Raw genomic sequence first — 18,856 nt, 5'->3', positions numbered from 1 at the left:
CATCTTGATCACCGTCAACATCGAATACTGTAATCCTTCCATCTGCGGGGCTTAATTTACAAACTCGACTTTCCGCGAAACTGGCTCAAAACACGAAAAGACATCTAAGTCCTTCTAAAGATCAGGCGCTGACATTCTGCTCGGTCTCAGTGTATCAGCTCGCAATTCATCGGAATGGCTTCTGCTTTTCGGGACATCGACATGTAGGCATTTGCGGATTTGATCGTTCGATTGTAAGGGTGTAGAGTATCACGCACTCTTGCAGCCCGATCTCCTCGCTCTCTGTCGCCCTTGGACCTCCACTCGGTGGTTTCCTGCTCTACGAGCCCTGACGGAGATTCGTGATTCTGATCCAGGAATTTGTGCTCCTTTGCGTTCAAAGTTTACAACCCATTTCAATCTCGAAGGAACTTTCCAATTGGTCGTAGAGACCTGATCCTCCCTGCTCGGACGAAAAAAGTTTTCCCTGATACAAGACGATTCGGAACCTAATGATAATCTTTTGAAGTCAGGGCTGGGATGAATTGCCGGAGTCCGCTCTCGGTCTCGGTGTCGTTATCGATCCCGACCCCCGAATCAGGCCCACTGCTCAATGCTCCCAACGGAGACGGGCACAGGAGCTCCCCTCCCCCCAACGACGGTGAGAGCTTTGTCGAGAGCAGAAGGTTGATAAGGTAATTGGGATCTTCTCGAGTCGAATCCATCTTCGAGTTTCCTTCTTCCACGATCTACGGAGTCGAGGAAAGAATAATTAGTGGCGTCGTCCGCTGGAGCAAGTCTTGTACAGGACATTGTCAAGTTGGTGAGCATCGATATTGATGAAGCGACGTCGATTCTCGTAATAAAGCTACAAGACGTCGTTCGAGTCACGGTGGTTCTACACGAGTCAGAATTTGATGCAATGACTCGACAAATCAGAGCTCTGATGGAGCATATGCATGAAACAAAGACTTGCCCATCTCGGGAGGGCACTTATCGGGTTGGCCCGACTTTCGGTCACACTCCGGAAAGAACATGGAGAAGTTTTTGTGACCAAAGCCTATGTTCCCCGTCAATCGATGCCAACGTACATCTTGCGGCCATTGTCAATCATGACAGAACATATCTAGTTCCGTGCACCTTCAGGGGGCTTCCACAGCCCACTGAACGCGTGGAGTCCCACGCGAATTTAGGTGTAAATTTTGACGACTCTTCAGATCGAGACTTACGTTCAGAGCGTTCTTGTGGCTGCTTCGTTTACTCCGGTCTTTCAATGATCCGCTGTCGAAATGAGTCCGCAGGTGGGCGCTATCGCTTCCTTGTCTTTGGTGAACGCCTTGTCCAGCAAGGCATCCGCTGCTCCCACAGTTGCCACAGTCGCCGGAGAGACCAGCTCCCGACTCTGTGGCAGCGAGAGAACAGCTATCAGCTCTATCCAGCAGAGGATTCTGGTTAATTGGAGGAGGTGTCTCAGCGCTGCTTCCGCCGCTGCTACCACCGTCTGCAAAGAGACAATGATCGAGGTGAATGCCTCGAATGCTGCCGATGTTCTTCCCACCGGCATATCAGAGCTCCTCGCATCGCAAGAGATCGCTCACCTGGATGGGGCTGTCGTCTAGGTAAACTGCTGTAGTCGACGTCGGTGGGCACCATGACCCTGCATGGTTGCATGGGAGACGAGTCCGGTGAAGGGCTCCCTCCGTCCTGCGGAGGATTGGAGCTAACGGCGCCCAGGCCGTCCCCCTCGCTGACGGTGCTCTTACTCGATGTTTTGAAACACGGATCACCGACCAGCAGTGTCATGTTCACCGTTACCTGCAGGATCGAGTTGTCGAGTCGATGGTTTTGCCGATAGCCTTCGAGTAGGAATCTCTGACTGGTTGCGCCTTGGCCCGCAAAGCTCGCCAGGTTGAGGTCAACAAAGCCCAGCTTCTCACAACTTCTGCCTCCCTGGGCTTCTTTCCGGATCGAAATTCGACAATGACAAGCGTCCAACACCGTCGTCGAAGCGTTCGCGGTCATTCGGCATTGAAAGGAAAACGTTTTGTGCCATCTGTAAAATCAGAATTTCCGTGAATACGCACGTTCCGTCAGACCGTTGACCGTCACTGTCAATCCTCGGCTCTGCTAAATGTAGTCGCTCGGTCATGCAATGACAATCATCAGTACGAGTGGGATTCGCGACAGGGACGGAGGAAGCAAGAGGAGGGGAGAAGAAGAAAAAAAAATGTCCAGGATCACTCACCTCACGGAATGATCTCGCACATCGATACGAGGACTCTCTTCCGAGAAGGTCCCGCCTTCGAGGAGCCGTAACTTTGCAAAAAGGATGGCATTGACATACGGCACAGCCGTAAGCTCCTCAACTGTGCAATCGACCTGGAATCGGTACTTCTTCTTCTTCAACAACATTATACTCATGGTGAGCGGTTAGCTCTCACGATAACCAACGGGGGATGGGATGAACGATTTAGGCCAGACTCGGGTCGCGCCGCACTCGCACGCGTAGGCAGCATCACGAGTCGAATCGATCTTCCAGAATCGGAGATCAATCTGAAATGAAGCAAACAAAGGTCGTCAATCGTTTATCTCGGATCTCGACCACGGGCTTGACAAATTCTATCGATTGCGTATCGTCTATGAAATCTGAGAATAGCTACGGACGAAACGACTGCCCGAGAGACATTCTTTCCGGCGAGCTGTTGATCAAGCGAATCCCAGAGGACGAGCCAGCGCTTCCTCTGCGGGAAGTTCTGCTCCGCGCCCGTACGATTCTGAATTCACCGCGCCTCAGAAGATCTCGTAAAACTGTCGGGGGTGCTTTAACGGAGCTCTCCGAGACAACTCAGTGATGGAGTCTGCACGGTACGGTAAACAGGAAATAAGGGTCCATCCCATATACCCGCCGTTATAGACCGCACTCAATTACTGTATCGACCGGAACATTGGCACAAAACAAATAAGAGTGTCCGGAGCAGACACGAAATCGTTTGTCCTACATTTTCTACCATAGTGGGTCAACGATTGGAGCTCAGAAATTATTTGAAATATAACTCGGTATGTAATTGATTCGCATGACTCCCATGCGAACTTCGCTCTTTCGGAACTCGCTTGCGACAAGCCGCCTGTCATGGATTATCTGGGTTATATCGAGGAGCGCTTTCCCTGGACAGCAAGGAGAGGAGGCCGACTCAGCAGCGAGGAGACTAGAATTGCAGAGCCGATACGGCTCAAGCGCTGTCGAAAAGACATTCTTCTCCGGGGCTTACGCAACCACCCGGATTATATTCTCCGGGCGATGATTATAGCCTTCCCATTCGTCTCCCCATATCGGAGCTCCCGACAGGATAGCTCATCGAGGAGGGCTCAGGTTGAGAACTCAGCTCGGGTTCTCAGGGAAGATCGAGGATCGGAAAATTGAGGAAGTGCCGTGAGGGAAAATTGTTCACGCGTCGCCCACCGAGGCGATGGCGTGACACGATCCGCTCTCTGACTATTAGGTCGGGAGTCGGGAGCTTCCAACGACCCGGAGCGAAGCCGGAGCTGTCAAGGATGTAATGAAGAGGAGAGCCCCGAAAAACTATGGGATGAAAGTTATGGGGCTCGGCCGGAGTAATGGTCTGGGGAACTTATCCCTCGGCTAAGGCCCGAAAATAATGTCCATGTATATCCATGTAATCGACCTCTATTCTGTACCGAACAATGTCTTGCCGCGGAGGAGCTCTTCATGACCAGATAGATCACAATCACCGCAGGAAACCTCGTCCGGCGGATGAGATGGCGTATTTTATCTAGCGAAAAAGTAATATTCCCGAACGAATGGGGTCTACCGGAGATTGCGCTCAAATAGCTCTGTCCGAGAAGCAGCTGCAAGACACTGTGGCATTGAGTCCATGCGATGGCCCCGAGAAGGTCCGCCTCCTTCGTAGACAATTCTCTAGGCGTGAAATGTGTCGCTCTCATTGAGTTCGAAATCGGAAGTTGGCGACACGAGGTAAAGGCGAGTGCGGCGGTCGTCTAACCTCACAGGAAATTTCTGCTCGACGTACACGCTGCAGGGTCTAATGAGTCGAATTCACCGTGCATGGTGAGCGGCAATTTTCGTGGAGGAGTCCGTGGACGCGAGCGTCTATTGTGTTTCGTTCTATTAGAGGGAGGGAGCCGGATCCTCCCGGAGGAGAAAGCCGCGCGCAAAGTAATTCCTAACGGAGATCTGATTCTCAGTCACCTTTGATATTGAATTATCATAAGGGCGAATGTAGATGGAGCGGAAGCTTTCTTCTCTCGACTGGTAATGATATCACCACACATGAGAAACGCGCTGAGCGTACGGGTATGTGAGCCGCGATATCAGGCGAGCGCGAAAAAAAACAAATCCGAGAATCGCGAGGAATTGGTATGATTAAATGGAAAGGACGAAGGCGTAGTCGGGAGAGGGCGAGCAGAGCGCGAACACCGGCGCGATTTGCAACTTTGGCAAAGATTTCCCGAATTTCCGTCACGCAAAACGCTTACGATGATTGCGTGTGGGTTTCCGAAGGGTCGCAGGCTTCGACTAATCTGATTGACAAAGGCCTTATTTACAGCGACCAATCCGCTCCGGGGTGGCGTTTCTCCTAGCCGTCTCAGGAGCAGCACCGGCCGAGCCCGTATATGAGCACAAGTACGATTCTTCCCCTCTCCAGTGGAACAAACGAACACATTGGTCTCGGACTCGACCACGATCGAATGCGATCAAAGAGCTTGACGCCGCAGCTCGATCTCGATATTGGCAATAACCACATGTACATATTGCGTAAGCCTGCTTTCAGAGCCTCGCTTAGAACAGCCGCCAATAGCGTGCGCGCTTTCTCTGGCTGCGCGATCGGTCGTTGGCGCCACTTATAAGTCGTGGAGAATCGACCTCCGGATTGACCTTGTGGTAGATTACACAGGCAGAAGGATCGCGGAACAATCCCTCTGCTATGCGAGTATGATAAAAGTTGGAACGGCAGATCTGAACAGCGGCTATAATCACTCGAATGCGATTCGAACATGCGGGCAGATTCGAACCGGAGCTCCTTTTCCCACTGGGAGTTCAGGCTCAGCTAGGATTCTGGGTTCCGGGTACCGATCGAGAACTTTTCCTCCCGTGTAGACTCGGTCTAACTTTCGTATTCGCGAATTCCTCCCAGCTGTGGAAGAAAGTCTCAAGACATTGCGCCTCCGGAGATTTGAGACGGACCTGACGTCAGTCTTTGATGGATTGAGCCTTTCGTGGACTTTACAAGGCTTCCACGGTTCTCGCGGAATTTATTGGGGCTCTCTCTAGCAAGTGACGGAACGCGCTTCCGGAGTCTGGCGACGGAAACTTCAAGCGAGACCGATGACCGTGAACTCATCGGGAGTTTTTCTCTCCCCGATCCAGAAGCTCCATCACAGAGATCTTCTCTCAACCGAGGAGCGTCTCAACTCCGGCTGCTGCGACGATGTCGGTGGCAAAGGCGACGACTAGGCGGCTGGATGAGGTCATTGAGAGCTATTCGCTTACGACAAACTCTGATGGGAGTTACAGTCCCAGACGGCCGTGTGCCAAAACGGGGCAAAACAGTCGCTCCGGAAATTGAAAACGAATCGCACCGTCAATGACTACGCCCCGAGCGCAGCTCGGTAGAGAATCCGAAAACACGAAGCTCGGAGTGAATAGACGACGTCGAGAGCGGACCGACTCGCGTTGGGAGCTAGCCCGAATCCATTAATCAAAAACGAGAATCGGATTCCAAGTTTGATGCAAATTCAATTTCAGATCATGTCGGGAATCCACGGACGAATTCAATGATCCCGTAGAGCTTCCCTTTGAACGATGAGGGATCGAATCACGGAACACGTCCTCCGCGGAGAAGTCCAGTTCTTTCGGATTTTTAACGGTTGACTTGACCTCGGGACGTAGCGGTTACTTCTTGCGATCGATTCTAACGAGCGAGCGATGGCTTCAATGTTTATAAACATCTCCACTGATGGGTCGGAACAGAATCGAGAGTGGCGAACCACTTTCCGCTCGACTTGTTCCTCAACGATCTACCTCGATTGGGATCAGACAGCCGTCACGAGACTGTGAGTGAAGCGCGCCGACAGGACACGCCGACTTTGACATCATCCTGCGCCGCGCAGTCAAGGTTCGGAACAGTAGAGGGAGAGCCCTGTCGTTTCAACGGCGCTGGCGATCGACGGCGGGACAGTGGTCGACCGTCCAATATTTTCCCAACGCCTCTCGGAGATTTCTCGATGCCCCGATCTGGCGGACGCGCGTTCGAATCGACTTTCCGAAAGCCGAACTCCGGCGAGAGATTCCTCGGGAAAAATTTTGTCGGTGAGATCAATGTTGCCGGACAGCGTTTCGTGGAATATTCTAGTCGAGCGTGTCCGGCTGCAGCGAGTGCAATCGAATCAGCTATAAAGATAGCCGGACTCGTTTTCCGCAATCTCTAAGCCAGCATAATCACGGATGTCCGAGAAGCCTCTCACGGGATGAATACGGCTGGTGCTATTTCGAGATCCCTATCGATTTAGGGTGCCGAATTCAGCCGAATCCAAGAGACGTCAATGTGAAGAATTTTGACGCCGTCACAAATAGTCAGTTTCCACCCCAGACGGGGGAAGCAGATGAATGAGACGCATTGAAGAGATACGAGGGCTTTTCGATGTCTCCAAGTCCGTCGTGCTCCTCCTTCTCCTCGTTTCATGAAAAGAAAAATCTTCTGATGGCATACATCGCTCGACCACCCCCTGTATCCGGGCAGAATTGGGTGGAATGATGGAGCGACCGACGACATCGGTCTGCCACCGATTCGTCCGATAGCTTAGGAGGAATCGGTGGACAGGTGTATGCGGCAAGCCGGTCGCACGGTTCCGCGGCCACGAATTCGGGTAATGATCTCTTGTGTCAGTCGTCCGTCTCGCAACGACGGGAGCTCAGTGGCGAGTGAAAAGTCACGCCGAATGTTTCCTTGCTGTCCGTTCTGAGCTATTCAGAGCTAGCCATTCCTCTGGCTGCTTTGTGTCACTTCATTCAAAAGTTTTCCGCAGACTCTTCGTCTGTCTATGTATTCTCCCATCCCATCGTCGACCGTCCAACGGTTTCTCTATCCATTCCTCCGATACGTTGGGCAGTCTATGCGCTCATTGAGGCGCAAAGTCAGCTGAAAGTTGAGCTTAAGTGAGCATTCAAAGCGACTACTGTTTCTTCTCTAGCAGCGTTTGCCTGTCACCTTTCGGTTCGGTGCCCACTAGTGGCAGCGCGAGACTTAAAAACATTCGAAGGAATCGCTCAAACATCTTTTGACGAGTTTCCAGCTCAACAAGCCCACATTCCAGTGCTAGAGACAGCCGCAAAAGCTCGGGGAGCTGTAGTTTTCCCCCGAGTCTCGATGTGGACGAACGCCCGCTCATCACAGGACGTGAAGAAGAAATGTCAAACATCAACAACTTCGAGCACGACTAGCAAGTGAACATTGGTCTGGAACTGTCCACCGTAATTCCTAAATTGTCTCCTCTAATAGCTCTGACGGAGCTGCGAAAACTTTGCCCACAATGAACGGAATCCATCACTTTCCATGATGCGACGCTTGAGTTTGGCCCAGCCGTTTGTCTATTTCATTTGTCCCACTCTCGCTCACTCAGTCAGTCAGGCAGTCAAACGGTCGCTGACCGACATTGCTCTTGGTCAACGCACCGCCGTTCTTGTAGTTATGATTATTTCGTGTTATATGAGCAGGATAATTACTCATTCCGGTGGCTTCCGGGAAATTTTCATTCCTATGGAGGGAACACAAAGGGCTCACTGGTTTCTCGCTCGTTCCGTATGATGTGCTCAACTAGTTGTCTGTAAGGGTTGCTCGCGCATCGCCGATTATTCGTCCCGGTGTTACACATCGATGGGGTGCAGTAAGAGAAATTCTCTGGTTCATGTAGAGGCTTAGGATCGCCTCCGATGGGTTTGATTCCCGCGGAGCGATTCGAATAGTTGACATCACGAATTCGAAGAGCGAAAATAATGATTCGGGGATTGCGCTCACATGCCGTCGAGTTTTGAGATTACGTTCTGGAAACGCTGTGTTTGCAGACGTCAAAGCGTGACATTGTTGTTGACGTCTGTAATCCGCGTCGTCCGGAAACGGCTCTGGGGACGCATACTTCGAAGGAGAATCCCAAATTCCATCACCGGATCCGAGCCTCCTTCTGTACAGAGGTCCCCAAATATTGCCGGCAGGAAGTACCTCATGGTCTCAGGAGACGCTCTCTGCCTGTCGACCCCGCTGGCAGCAGAGGACCTCACCAAGCCAGGACGCGAGGGCTAATTTGAGTATGCGTTGGATCCCCCTGACGGCCAAGAAGGTCGGAGGGCTCGGAGTACACATTCGGGCAAGGAAGTCCACCGAATTCCGCCTGCTCTGACCACGTCGATCTGAAGGCCGTGGATCGGTTTCGGTTCGAGTAGGAGATGCGCTGCGGAAGAATTTCGGTGAGAAGCAATGCAATGTGAGTCGGAATTCCCAATCGGTAATGTGCAGCCATGCGGGAAGGACAGAAGCTATTCTTCTGTCGGACCGGCTGGCACACCGCTCACGATCCAGATCTGTGATTGCTTCTGAAGGTCGGCTTCAGCGACCAAGGAGCCAACTGCCGGGGAAAAAACGACCAAATCAACAACAAACCAGCTCCGAACTGAAAGTGAAGGGCCAACCGCGACGGCCAAGGTTCCTGGCGCCGTTGAAGAGAAGGGCGACGGCCAGACCGATTCACGAATTCTGTTCGGAATGCTGGAGTTCCAAAGTAAACGTTTTCCCGTGTTCAGCTGGATTTTGCCCACCACGCACAGAAACAGAAAGCTGCAGACTCCCCGGCCAGCAAGATACATGAGACAGACGTATCTTACGGTGAGGGGTTCCGGAAACGGTCTTAGGAACGAAAACTCCGTCTACGTCCACAACGTCTGGGATTTCGAAACACATTTTGAATGACACCGTGCATCGAGTGCGGTGGCAGAAGAAAACCTACGTGAATGAATTTCGAATGTCCTTACAACTATGAGTCGTCTTGTGATGACTCCGCAAGCCTCTTGCGATTTCTGATGCGGCGGCTCTCGGGTCAAGGATCCCATTCGGCCCAGAACTGAGGTTGCCGAAAGACTTCGCTTGAACTGCTCCAATATACATCGTATAAGACCCGATATTGGCTTTAGGTGCTAATACCCGTACACCGGGCTCCAGAGATCGTTCAGTCCAGAGGGAGGGAAGATCTCGAGTTTCAAAACACAGATCAGCTGGACGCGGTCATTACGGAATTTCCCAAGCCCCTCCATTCCGAGGAGCAGAGTCACTCGATGACAGAGCTCAATTTCCTGTCCCGACGGAAACCCAAGGGATCCAGAGCATATTCATCCTCACTCGGAATGCTCCGCAGTGTTTTTCCAGCTGCCGACGGTGCTCCCTGTGGGATCGCGGATGGACATCGCCGAGCCGAAGTCTGCAGGTCCGACGCGTGGTTGGTCGCTCTCTTTATCGAGGACGAAGATCGGATAGCTTCTCAGAGGAGGCTCGGCGAATGCTCCCGCGAATTGTTTCTTGAGCACCGCTCGGCATCGCTCTCCGCTTATCAGGGTCATCACAAGTTTTGGCAACGGGAGCTGGGGCATGTTTTGTCGTCACGATGACCCATAACTGATGAGTTACTAACCCATTACCTATGAACAGCTAATGAGCACGGCGAATCATACGTGAGTATTCGGAATGACCCCAATTCCAGCGACTATTTATCCATCCTGCTCCAGCTCGATTCACTGTTCCGGGGTACAGATTGAGGGAGGATACCTCCCCTCCCGAAAAGTTTCGCCACGAGACGTGTGCCGTGACTGGCTTTGGCTTTTAGATCCTCGTAGAGTCGAGAGGATATTCTCCTAGAGGATCAGAGTCCCCGACAACGATGCGGGAACCTCTCACCGGTCCTGGGGAGAGGCTGAAAGGCTAGCCCGGTCACAGCTTGTGGACCTAGGGCCGATGCCCCACAGCGACGCCCGTCGTACTCCGCCCATTGAATGTGGGTCAGTTCAGCACGTCATGTGACCCTATAGAAGCGACAAGCAATGCGTTGCGTAGGTGGCCACAACGTGCTCGCCCGTCGACCCGCCTGCCCGTCTGCTCGCTTGACAGGCCACCGAATAGTCTAGCGGCTAGGGCAAGGGACCGGAACTCCGACTGTACCCATTGAAAAGACAGCGAACATTGGAAGACATGTTCAGGCGAACACACCCGGGAATACAGGATCTCCACGGGCTCCGAACACCTCGATGCGCAAATTCTCAAATAGAACATTCTCTGCTGGAGAAACCTAGAACTCGTTTCTGGGACCTGTTAGTTCGTCATGAAAAGAGCCCTGGCAGTCTCGCTTCCGATCGACCCTCAATAACACCCACCATGTCGGGCTTTCGTTGGCGAACAGTCAGTCCGTCTCTGCGTTTTGTCTGAGCGTTCGCAGACAGAGAATCTTTTTGACTGGACGCGCACTACTTTTTCTTCGTTGCCAAGCGCGCTTTTTTCTGGTACCATTCCTTCCTTCTTGCGTCTCAAAATACATATATAACAGGTGCGTCGTAAGAAAAGCACTGGGATTCCCCGGACGCAGTCTGACCCTGAAGAAGGAGAAAACTCTCTGCAGGTACAATTTTGTGGATGCGTGGTCCCAATCAGACGTCACAGGTTGAGCGCTTCGACACACAGAGAGAGTAGACCCGGCCTCTGACGTCGGCGGTGTATGTAGTGCGGGCAAGCGGAGGAGCTCAACAGCGTCAGAGACTCAAAAGACCAGCAGTGACACGAAGCAAGATGAAGAGCCAGCGATAAAATTGTCGAAAGAATCGCAGATGTCTCAAAATGAAGTCGGGGCGTTCATTGCTCGTTCTTCCGATGATCAAGACTCCCGGGACTAGTTTTTCGCGTTTGAGGAGGAGCCCTCGCCCTCGGAGGTTTGACATCGACATTCAAAAGGGTGCGATATCGACGCATCAAGTCTCGCTGATGGCGGTTGCGAGGAGGTTGAGTCGATCTAGGCCGCTGAATATCCGGACTTTGTCATCGGAGGAGCTCACTTTCGGGCTCAACCTTCTGATGCGAAGCGGCTCAATTTAGACTCGAATGAGTTACCTGCCTATAATTAGAACGATTCGCGGCGAATGCGGAATCATTGCATAACTCAGGTCCCGAAGCACCGAGAAAGTGAAACGAACAGTGAATCGGAAGGATAAACAAGTCGAAGACGGTTGTTCAGACAACGATTGGCGTGAGTTCTAACCGGGGATGAATCAAGTCATCAAGAAGTCTGACTCTTAGAAATAGTAAAGACCGAAAGATCAATGAACGAGCTTAGATGATCCTGCTCTGTTGGTCGAATTCGGAGGGAAGAAAAACATTGCAGCTCCTGCGCGAGCGACCTTGGAGTGCAGCCAAGAAAGAACGATGACCTCCTCGAGCACAAAAGAATAGATTCAGGAGTCTGGAGAAATGAACGAGACATGTTCCAGTAGACAGTCGTCCCCATAATACATTTCAGTCTAGATTGGAATAAGTGGAGCAGCACTGATTAGTGACTACGACAAACCGTCGCGCTGACTTCGATTCTTCCTTTCCGCCCACCGAGGCAGAATCATCAAACTAGAGCACGCCAAACGGTAAGCTCCAGCGACTCTCAATGAAGGACCCCATAGCTGATTCGACGCCGACGTCGATATCGAACAGTTACGTTGAAACGATTCTCCCTAACCAGTCGATTCGGTGGATAGAGCTGTATCGTTTCGACCACCAGAAGGATTAGGGAATGGATTTTTCCGTCTGATTGGAGTGAACAAGTTCACAAATTCGGACTAAGTTGTGGAACGAAGATTCAGAGAGGAATCGCACAGAAACTCTAACGCGTCTCTGCTAAGTAACTGAGGAGTCCATGAGAGACGCTGAACTTCCCCTCACAGGGAGCCAAGTGATGCTGAAGGGGGGAAATCTCCTTGAGGAAGTCTCTGTCTGAGCCGAGGGAATGTTGACACGAAAACTTTGGAGAAAGCACCCTTGAGCGGGCCTCCCCTGTAGTCCGGAGCATTCAGATTGCCAATTTCTTTCCACATACCACTCGGATTTGATCCTAGTAAACGTTGGTCGCGACTCGCGACTCCGATAAACGTTCAACCACATGATCCGACGACGCCAAGCGGGAAACGATCTCTAAGGTAGGCTACTTCTACTGTTCGGGAAAGCAGCTCCGAATTCCGACTCGATGTTTGATTGATGCATTCTTCTTGCGTCTACCAGAAGGATGAGCCGAGTCGAGGGATAGACAAAGCTTCGGATAGCGATATCAAAAAACTCAGCCTCCCCCATTTCCGAATCGGGCGCGATCGCTGTACAGAGCGTTCTCGAGCTTCTACATCACCGACTACGAGGGCACAACAACATCATTTGTAGTGCTTCGAGCAACCGTGTTCGACAGGTATCATCTTGTCTGCGGCGACCTCTGAGCGAGTGAGCGAGCAAACGAATGACAGAACGTGCCGCAGACAGTGTCCTTCGAAGCTATTTTTAATCAACTACATTTATAACTAACAAGCGTCATTTGTCGCCGAGTCGCACCGGCAGGAGCTTCAGAGCGCCGACGGCTCAAGCGCTTGAACACCGCTCAAGACATAACCTTGAATGGAATCCGATAATTCGGCATCGTCCAGCGCCATAGGGATTGATGAAATCCTCGCCGCTCTTCGAGTAGCGCAAACGCCTCGCCGTGGAGATCTTCTCGGAATCGCCGATTCGCTGCCCGAGACACCAGAGCTCTCCTGACGCTTTTTCGACGCCGTCTCTCGATGGGGATGATAATCTGAATCGACATCACTCGCTGATGATGAGTTCGCCGACCTGGCACGCTTCTCATCCAAAAACTCTGATTTCAACATCGGTCTCGGCTGGGACCAGACGAAGCACATTGATAAACCAGATTATTTAGTGAAGCTCAGACTTCGGCGGAATCTGACCAGAGCTGAGAGTTTGCGCTCCGAGCGTCGAACTTTGGAGTCCGAAGGTGTGCGAGTGTGTTGCCTTGTTAGAGAAAAACAAAGGCTTTCTACGGTCACGAACCGCCTGTTTTCGAGATTAGTACCCCTTCCGGCACCTTCCGACTAGCTTCATTCAAGAGAGCCTTCGAAAGTGCTATAAGTGTAAACACAAACGTAACATAAATCATTTCTTCGAGACATAAACCCAGACCAGCGTTCGCTACTACTGGCCGCGACTGTTCAATGCGGCCGTGCTTGCGTGAACGAAAACAAAACATGCCAGAGTCGTTTCCGCCGGCAGCAGCAGCAGGGTGTCGTGCAAGGCGTAGATTACGTGTCTGAGCAATATATCTTACGCAGGATCAACTTTGGTAGCCAACTCCTGCGTCGATCGATTTCCACCGAGCCGGTCCGTGAAATCTACGTCAGCGTTCAATACCACCGCGATACGGAATTTCCAAAATAATGACAATGGAGGAGAACCAAGCGTTCTTCTCGCAGAACCGTGATCTGGACCAGATTCGAAGCAGCATTGGAACTCTGGATCATTCTAGTCGGATTTCGGTGTTGTGATCGAAGCGGCCGTAAGAGCCTTCTAGCTCGCCGTCGGACCGGAAGCCCCGACAACAAAGCGTACGCGTTCCGGACATCCATCATGCAGCCCAGAAGCGTTCAAAAGTTGCTCTCATTGTGATTACCCGTTCACTCTACTCGCCGTACCTGGCTGACAAGTCCACCCCTTCTTCTGCAGCTTTTCCGCGAGCCACACGGACGGGAGGCGCCACCTACTCGGCTCATTGTACTTCACTGTTGAAGATCGACCAGCGACAGAAGACGAAGATCTGTTCCACCGAATATCCGCTCAGGCTGAGCGCGCTTCGCGCATTTTCGGTAATCCTTGCATCTCTTCCATTCTCCGCTGGTGACGTTATCCGAGCGGACCAAGGTCATTCTCGACAATCGCTTTCCCGTTCACCCACGGGCGTCCTGAGGCGACGCCGTCCACGGTGAAAGCTCTTTGAAACGCCTTTCGTTTAGCTTCTGGTTCTTATTTGTCTCCGAAGCGGATCGCATGAACGATGTAGGAGCGCTTCATTTATGATTGAGGGCCGAACCGGAAGCCGAGTCGCCGCTTCGCAATGCACTCGATACCTAATGCACCGTTCAACTAGTCGACCGAACGTGGGCCGGCCGACTTCTCGAATTTATGGATATGATATATGCTCACTCAGGCCGGCTGACATTGTCGGCTGACTTGTCGTATATCCGAGGCACAATTTATGAAGCATGAACACTGACGCTTTCAGCAGCTTATCGCTCACAATCGGATCGCTGTCACACGACAGAATGTGAATGCCCTTCGCGAGGGAGACTCGTTCAGTCAGAAAACACGAACGCAATCGAAATCGAATCACTTTTGGATTCGAATCTCCATATCTCCTGCCTCCACCATCGTGTACGCAGGTAGTTATATTCTGACTCCGGATTAGGACCCGAAAATCGATCCTTGATCACATTCGGGCTTCCGCATTGCAATTACCATGCGTCACTCGGTGGAATGAATTCCACGACACGCTGCGGAGGGAGCTGGACACGTAATTGGAGTCTTGACAGGGATAATCTCGGTGACGGAGGCGACAACTAGCCGCGCAGTTCACTGATGCCTAGGCTTCTGATTCGATATTTGTCTATTGAATAATCCATCCAGTACGACCTCCAAGGGTTCATTGGAGAAACGATCGTGACTCCACCTTTGCGAGCGAGCTCCGGAGAACCGAGGTTGTCACGTTATATAGACAGACAAGCAGGCATTCTCCTTGGCTGAGTGGATCGCGTCGGATAGTGTCACATCGGACCCGGTGTAATCTGCATACAATGTGCAGAGACGCGGGAGTATTACATAGGCAGTGTTATTGCGCGCGCCTGTTGCTACGCAGCCCGGAATTTTCCTCTCATGAACTAAGGACTCGAGCAACACTTGCGCCGAACATCCGACTAACGCTAAGACGCGCCGCATCTACGAGACAACCACCTGCTCAAAGCTCGGAGTATAGTTCGGCCGGGATTTGATCCAGATCGTCCGGTCGCGAGCTGCTTTCTTCAAGAAAAGAGCGCTTTCATGAGATTGATGGCAGTCTCTCGCGCCAAGGAAATCGGGCGGCAAGCGGTTTTCCAAACAATCCAAGGCTGGCCGTTCTACAGAGAGCATGTCAACGTTCGGCCAGTCGGCGAGATTCGGATCGACAACGTGAGAGTGCGGAAAGCAATGATTTATTCCGTGGCGGAATCCGCTCGATTGCTTTGACGAACTTCTCCACTGGAAAAGCGGAGGGGAAGCCTAGTGAGATCCCTCCGACGGCTTTGGCGCTCTCGATGCATGATGTCTATCGAAAGCCTTTTCCGTTCGAAAGACGGTATTTAGGACACCTGGGGACGAAAGTGGAAGGCGGGATATATCCCATCGGAGCTGTTCTTAAAGCGGGCAGTCACAAAATCATGCGACTTCGGAATCTCTGGAATGAGCCAGGGCAAGCGGATAGTTTCGAAGAATATCGGTACCGCACCTTTAGGGGATTCGTCTCGAGCTGGTACCATCTTGTCCGAACGAGCGGCAAGCTCGAATCACCCATCCAAGTCGAAATATATTCACTCGATCAGGTAACCACCGCGACGACTATTGAGATCAACTGAGTCTCGGGATATACAGCGTCACAAGTCGTCAGCAATCTCGCGCAACATTAGGTAGATCAGCTATCGCAGGAGTCCACTCGAGCGGATAGGCTAATAAAGCGATGGGGAAGATACCAAGAATTGTATTCGACGTAAAGGCAGCAATAAGACGAAGGAGCAATGATCATAATGAGACCAATATGGCTATGAAGAATAATAGCTATATCATTCCCTCTCACTCAGCGAAATCGGGCTGGAGATGACTCGATTGAAGGTCACCGCGCGGAAGTTCCCAATCACAAACGTGCCGGCCCCGGCGTCGTTCTCGGAAGTTTCGCGCTCATTGAATTCGAAAACTGTACCCGGCAGGCTGGATACGGATTCTGTCCACCCATTTTCTCCCTGAGACATACGCTCGGCGAGCGAGCAGGTCGCTTGCTGAAGTCTCTCAAATCCGTGTCGTGAGGTGCTGCAAGGTCGAGTCACGTAGCTGATTACAATCAAGCTTATGTAGAACAGCTTCCGCGAACGAGGCTAACCCTGGATTTTCTCTCTTCCACTGCAAAGCCTCATCCCGAGAAGCGAGTGATCTGTTTGACGTCAATATCCGAATTCTGGAGCTAATCATCTATCTCTCAGCGATCGAGGGATAATTTCGCCTCGTTTTCAGCGCCTAACTTGCTTCAGCTACACGGTTGAATCAGCCTCGAGATACATGCAGGAACATGGGTTGAATCGACGTCGCCTTCTCGAACTTCCAAGTCATGACGGATTTAATCCTCGGTAGGATTAGATCAGACTGAGTGAGCAGGAGGGTCTTTTTCTAGAAACCTCCATCGCCTAGAGTTTCGTGGACAGCGGTTGAATCATGCTGGAATACCCTTATGTCCGGGGTGATATCACCAACGGTTCTCGGGCCTTCTAGAGTCCACCGATATCTTGGCAAAGTTCGAGCGGCTAAAGCATATCAAAGGCAGCCGTTGAATGCACTTAGGGGTAAAGTAAATATTTTAAACAGCCCAAGAGCGATATTCGACAGCCGGAAATTCAAGGTGTTTGCTCGGTATCCCAAATGAATTGACTCTCGATAAAGTCGGGTGAAAAGTTGTTCCGAAAATCAACCAGAAAGAATTGCTCGTGATGTACTCAGCTGCTCCGAGGGACACACGGATACGGAACGTTCCAGCAGAAGTGACAAACCTCCTGCACCAATTCGACGATCACGACGGCCCTCTCTAATCAACAGGTCGACCAGAATGAAGAGGGGAGAGATTTCGACTTTCGAATAAAATTATGAGGATTCCAGGCGAGCGGGCACTGGACAGGAGACTGACACCTGTGAAGCGACTTTTCGCACCGAAACATTACGATGAACCGGGTTCTCTTGGAGACCAGAAGATGGCAACCGATGCCTAACTATATCGACTGCTCTGAGGGGATCGCCGTTCAACTTGCTCTTTCGAGGGTCCATGCCCCTGATGACAGTGGAGCCCACGCAAGGCAGGTCGTCAAGATGCTCCGCGAGCTACTCATCTTATACAGGGCAGTCGAGCCCTCAGATCGGCGAATCACGGATGGAAGAGCGAGCTCCTCCTGCGCATTGAGGATCAGAGCCAATGCGAAGATCCTCTGACGAGACGGTGAGCGGCAAAAATCTTTTCAAGCATTCGTTGTCTAGTGCTCTTCCGACCGACTAGCACCATGGTCGTGACCTCGTCATCGATTCAGTCGATCCAAGGGATTTTCACGTTTTCCCCATCACACTTGCACAACTTGGAGACTCAAGCTAGTGTCCGACAATGATTTCAAGCAATACCGATGAGAAACACTCACTCAGACCGCTCGGTGAAGTGAAGACCTCTCGAGCATTTGGTGGAGGATTATTCGCACAGACTGTCCGATGGCCACAGGGTTGATTTCGATATATGTTGGTTTCGCTTAGTAAGGTTCAGGAACTTCTTTCACGATATCACAACGAGTCTGGGAGCGACCAGCGCACCGTACTCGACACTAGATGTGAAATTCGACTTGTACGACTGAACGGCGTACTTCTACTGTTCCAACCAAATGGAATCTGTCGACGGGAGAGTGAAGGCAATGATGTCAATGATCTTTGTTGGAAATTTGAGCGGCACGGGGCGGTCCTTGGCTCGACGTTACGATTCTCACTCGCCTTGCGTTGCGCTCTTGCCGCAAGCGCTTTCAGTCAGTGTAGTCTAAATGCGCTCAAAAACTCTCTGCGCTCATGACTTTATGCGCTCTTGACTCCAACGCCTTCAGCCGGAAGCGCAAATAGTCATGAGCGCAAAAAAACTTTGAGCGCATTTAGACTACACCCGAACCCGCCGTGAGCGGCGAGGTCGGCGAAAATGAATCAGACTCGTCGAACTCTGCGACGTTTGACAATTGTTAGTAGGACATGGGCGTACAGACGTCGATGCGTCCCACAAGTCCGAGCTCGGAACAGTAGACTCCACCTGGTCTCAGTGCCTTTCCTTAAACGGGAAAATCAATCTCTTTTGGCTCAATTTTTCACGCGATGAGGCATGATTTCTGGCTGAACGAATGTAAGGTCCAGAGTTCTTTGGTCAAGAGGACTTTTCCGGGCTCAATGAATCGCCCATGATACAGCGTGAAAAAAAATCCTGCAAGTCAGATGAATCTCTTCTCTGATTACCACGGCTCATACTTGGATTCTATGCCGGCAAGTGCCTCCACGACGCCCCATTCGCTCTGGACCTCAGGGCAGAGGTTCCCACGGGATTCCAGTGACGGGACTCGCTCTCCTTCGCTCATTGGGGTGTAATTTCGATGCCTCTGCCATTCTGCGAGAGTTCTCGTACGTCTCCAATCAGTGAACCCAATCAGATTCGAGAATCGCGAGCATCCCCCAAGGTTTCTCTTGGAGGCCCTAGGGATGCGATGGATTTCCGCAGGTCTTCCTCGACCCTCACGGGGAGAGTATCTCTGGATGCTGGCGATGACAGCACGTGACCATGATTACGTTTATTCTCATGTTGTCTCCGTATTCTCGGAATGATATGATGATTCTCTCGGATGATTCTCGGATGATTCCTGTCCCCTCGACCGATCTCGAAAGCTGGCCGTTTGCTTAGACCGCTTCACACATCTAGGGCGGAC

General features: G+C 51.6%; 1 protein-coding gene across 1 annotated transcript; it reads right to left on the bottom strand.

Annotated features, from left to right (window-relative positions):
• On the bottom strand, window positions 1–17,749 carry LOC100905839 (protein FAM102A). The gene is made up of 5 exons (XM_003747286.2): window positions 17,549–17,749; window positions 2,225–2,532; window positions 1,578–2,032; window positions 1,209–1,480; window positions 1–728 (listed from the first exon to the last, which is right to left on the bottom strand). The coding sequence occupies exons 2-5, from the start codon at window positions 2,398–2,400 to the stop codon at window positions 489–491; spliced, it is 1,143 nt and encodes a 380-aa protein (XP_003747334.1). The 5' UTR covers window positions 2,401–2,532; window positions 17,549–17,749; the 3' UTR covers window positions 1–488.
• Window positions 17,750–18,856: the final 1,107 nt, after the last annotated feature.

Source organism: Galendromus occidentalis, unplaced genomic scaffold (assembly GCF_000255335.2).
Source record: "Galendromus occidentalis unplaced genomic scaffold, Mocc_1.1 scf7180000077515, whole genome shotgun sequence".
NCBI lineage: Eukaryota > Metazoa > Arthropoda > Arachnida > Mesostigmata > Phytoseiidae > Galendromus > Galendromus occidentalis.
The sequence above is the reverse complement of the archived record's forward strand: the minus strand, read 5'-3'. Positions and strand labels throughout refer to the sequence as shown.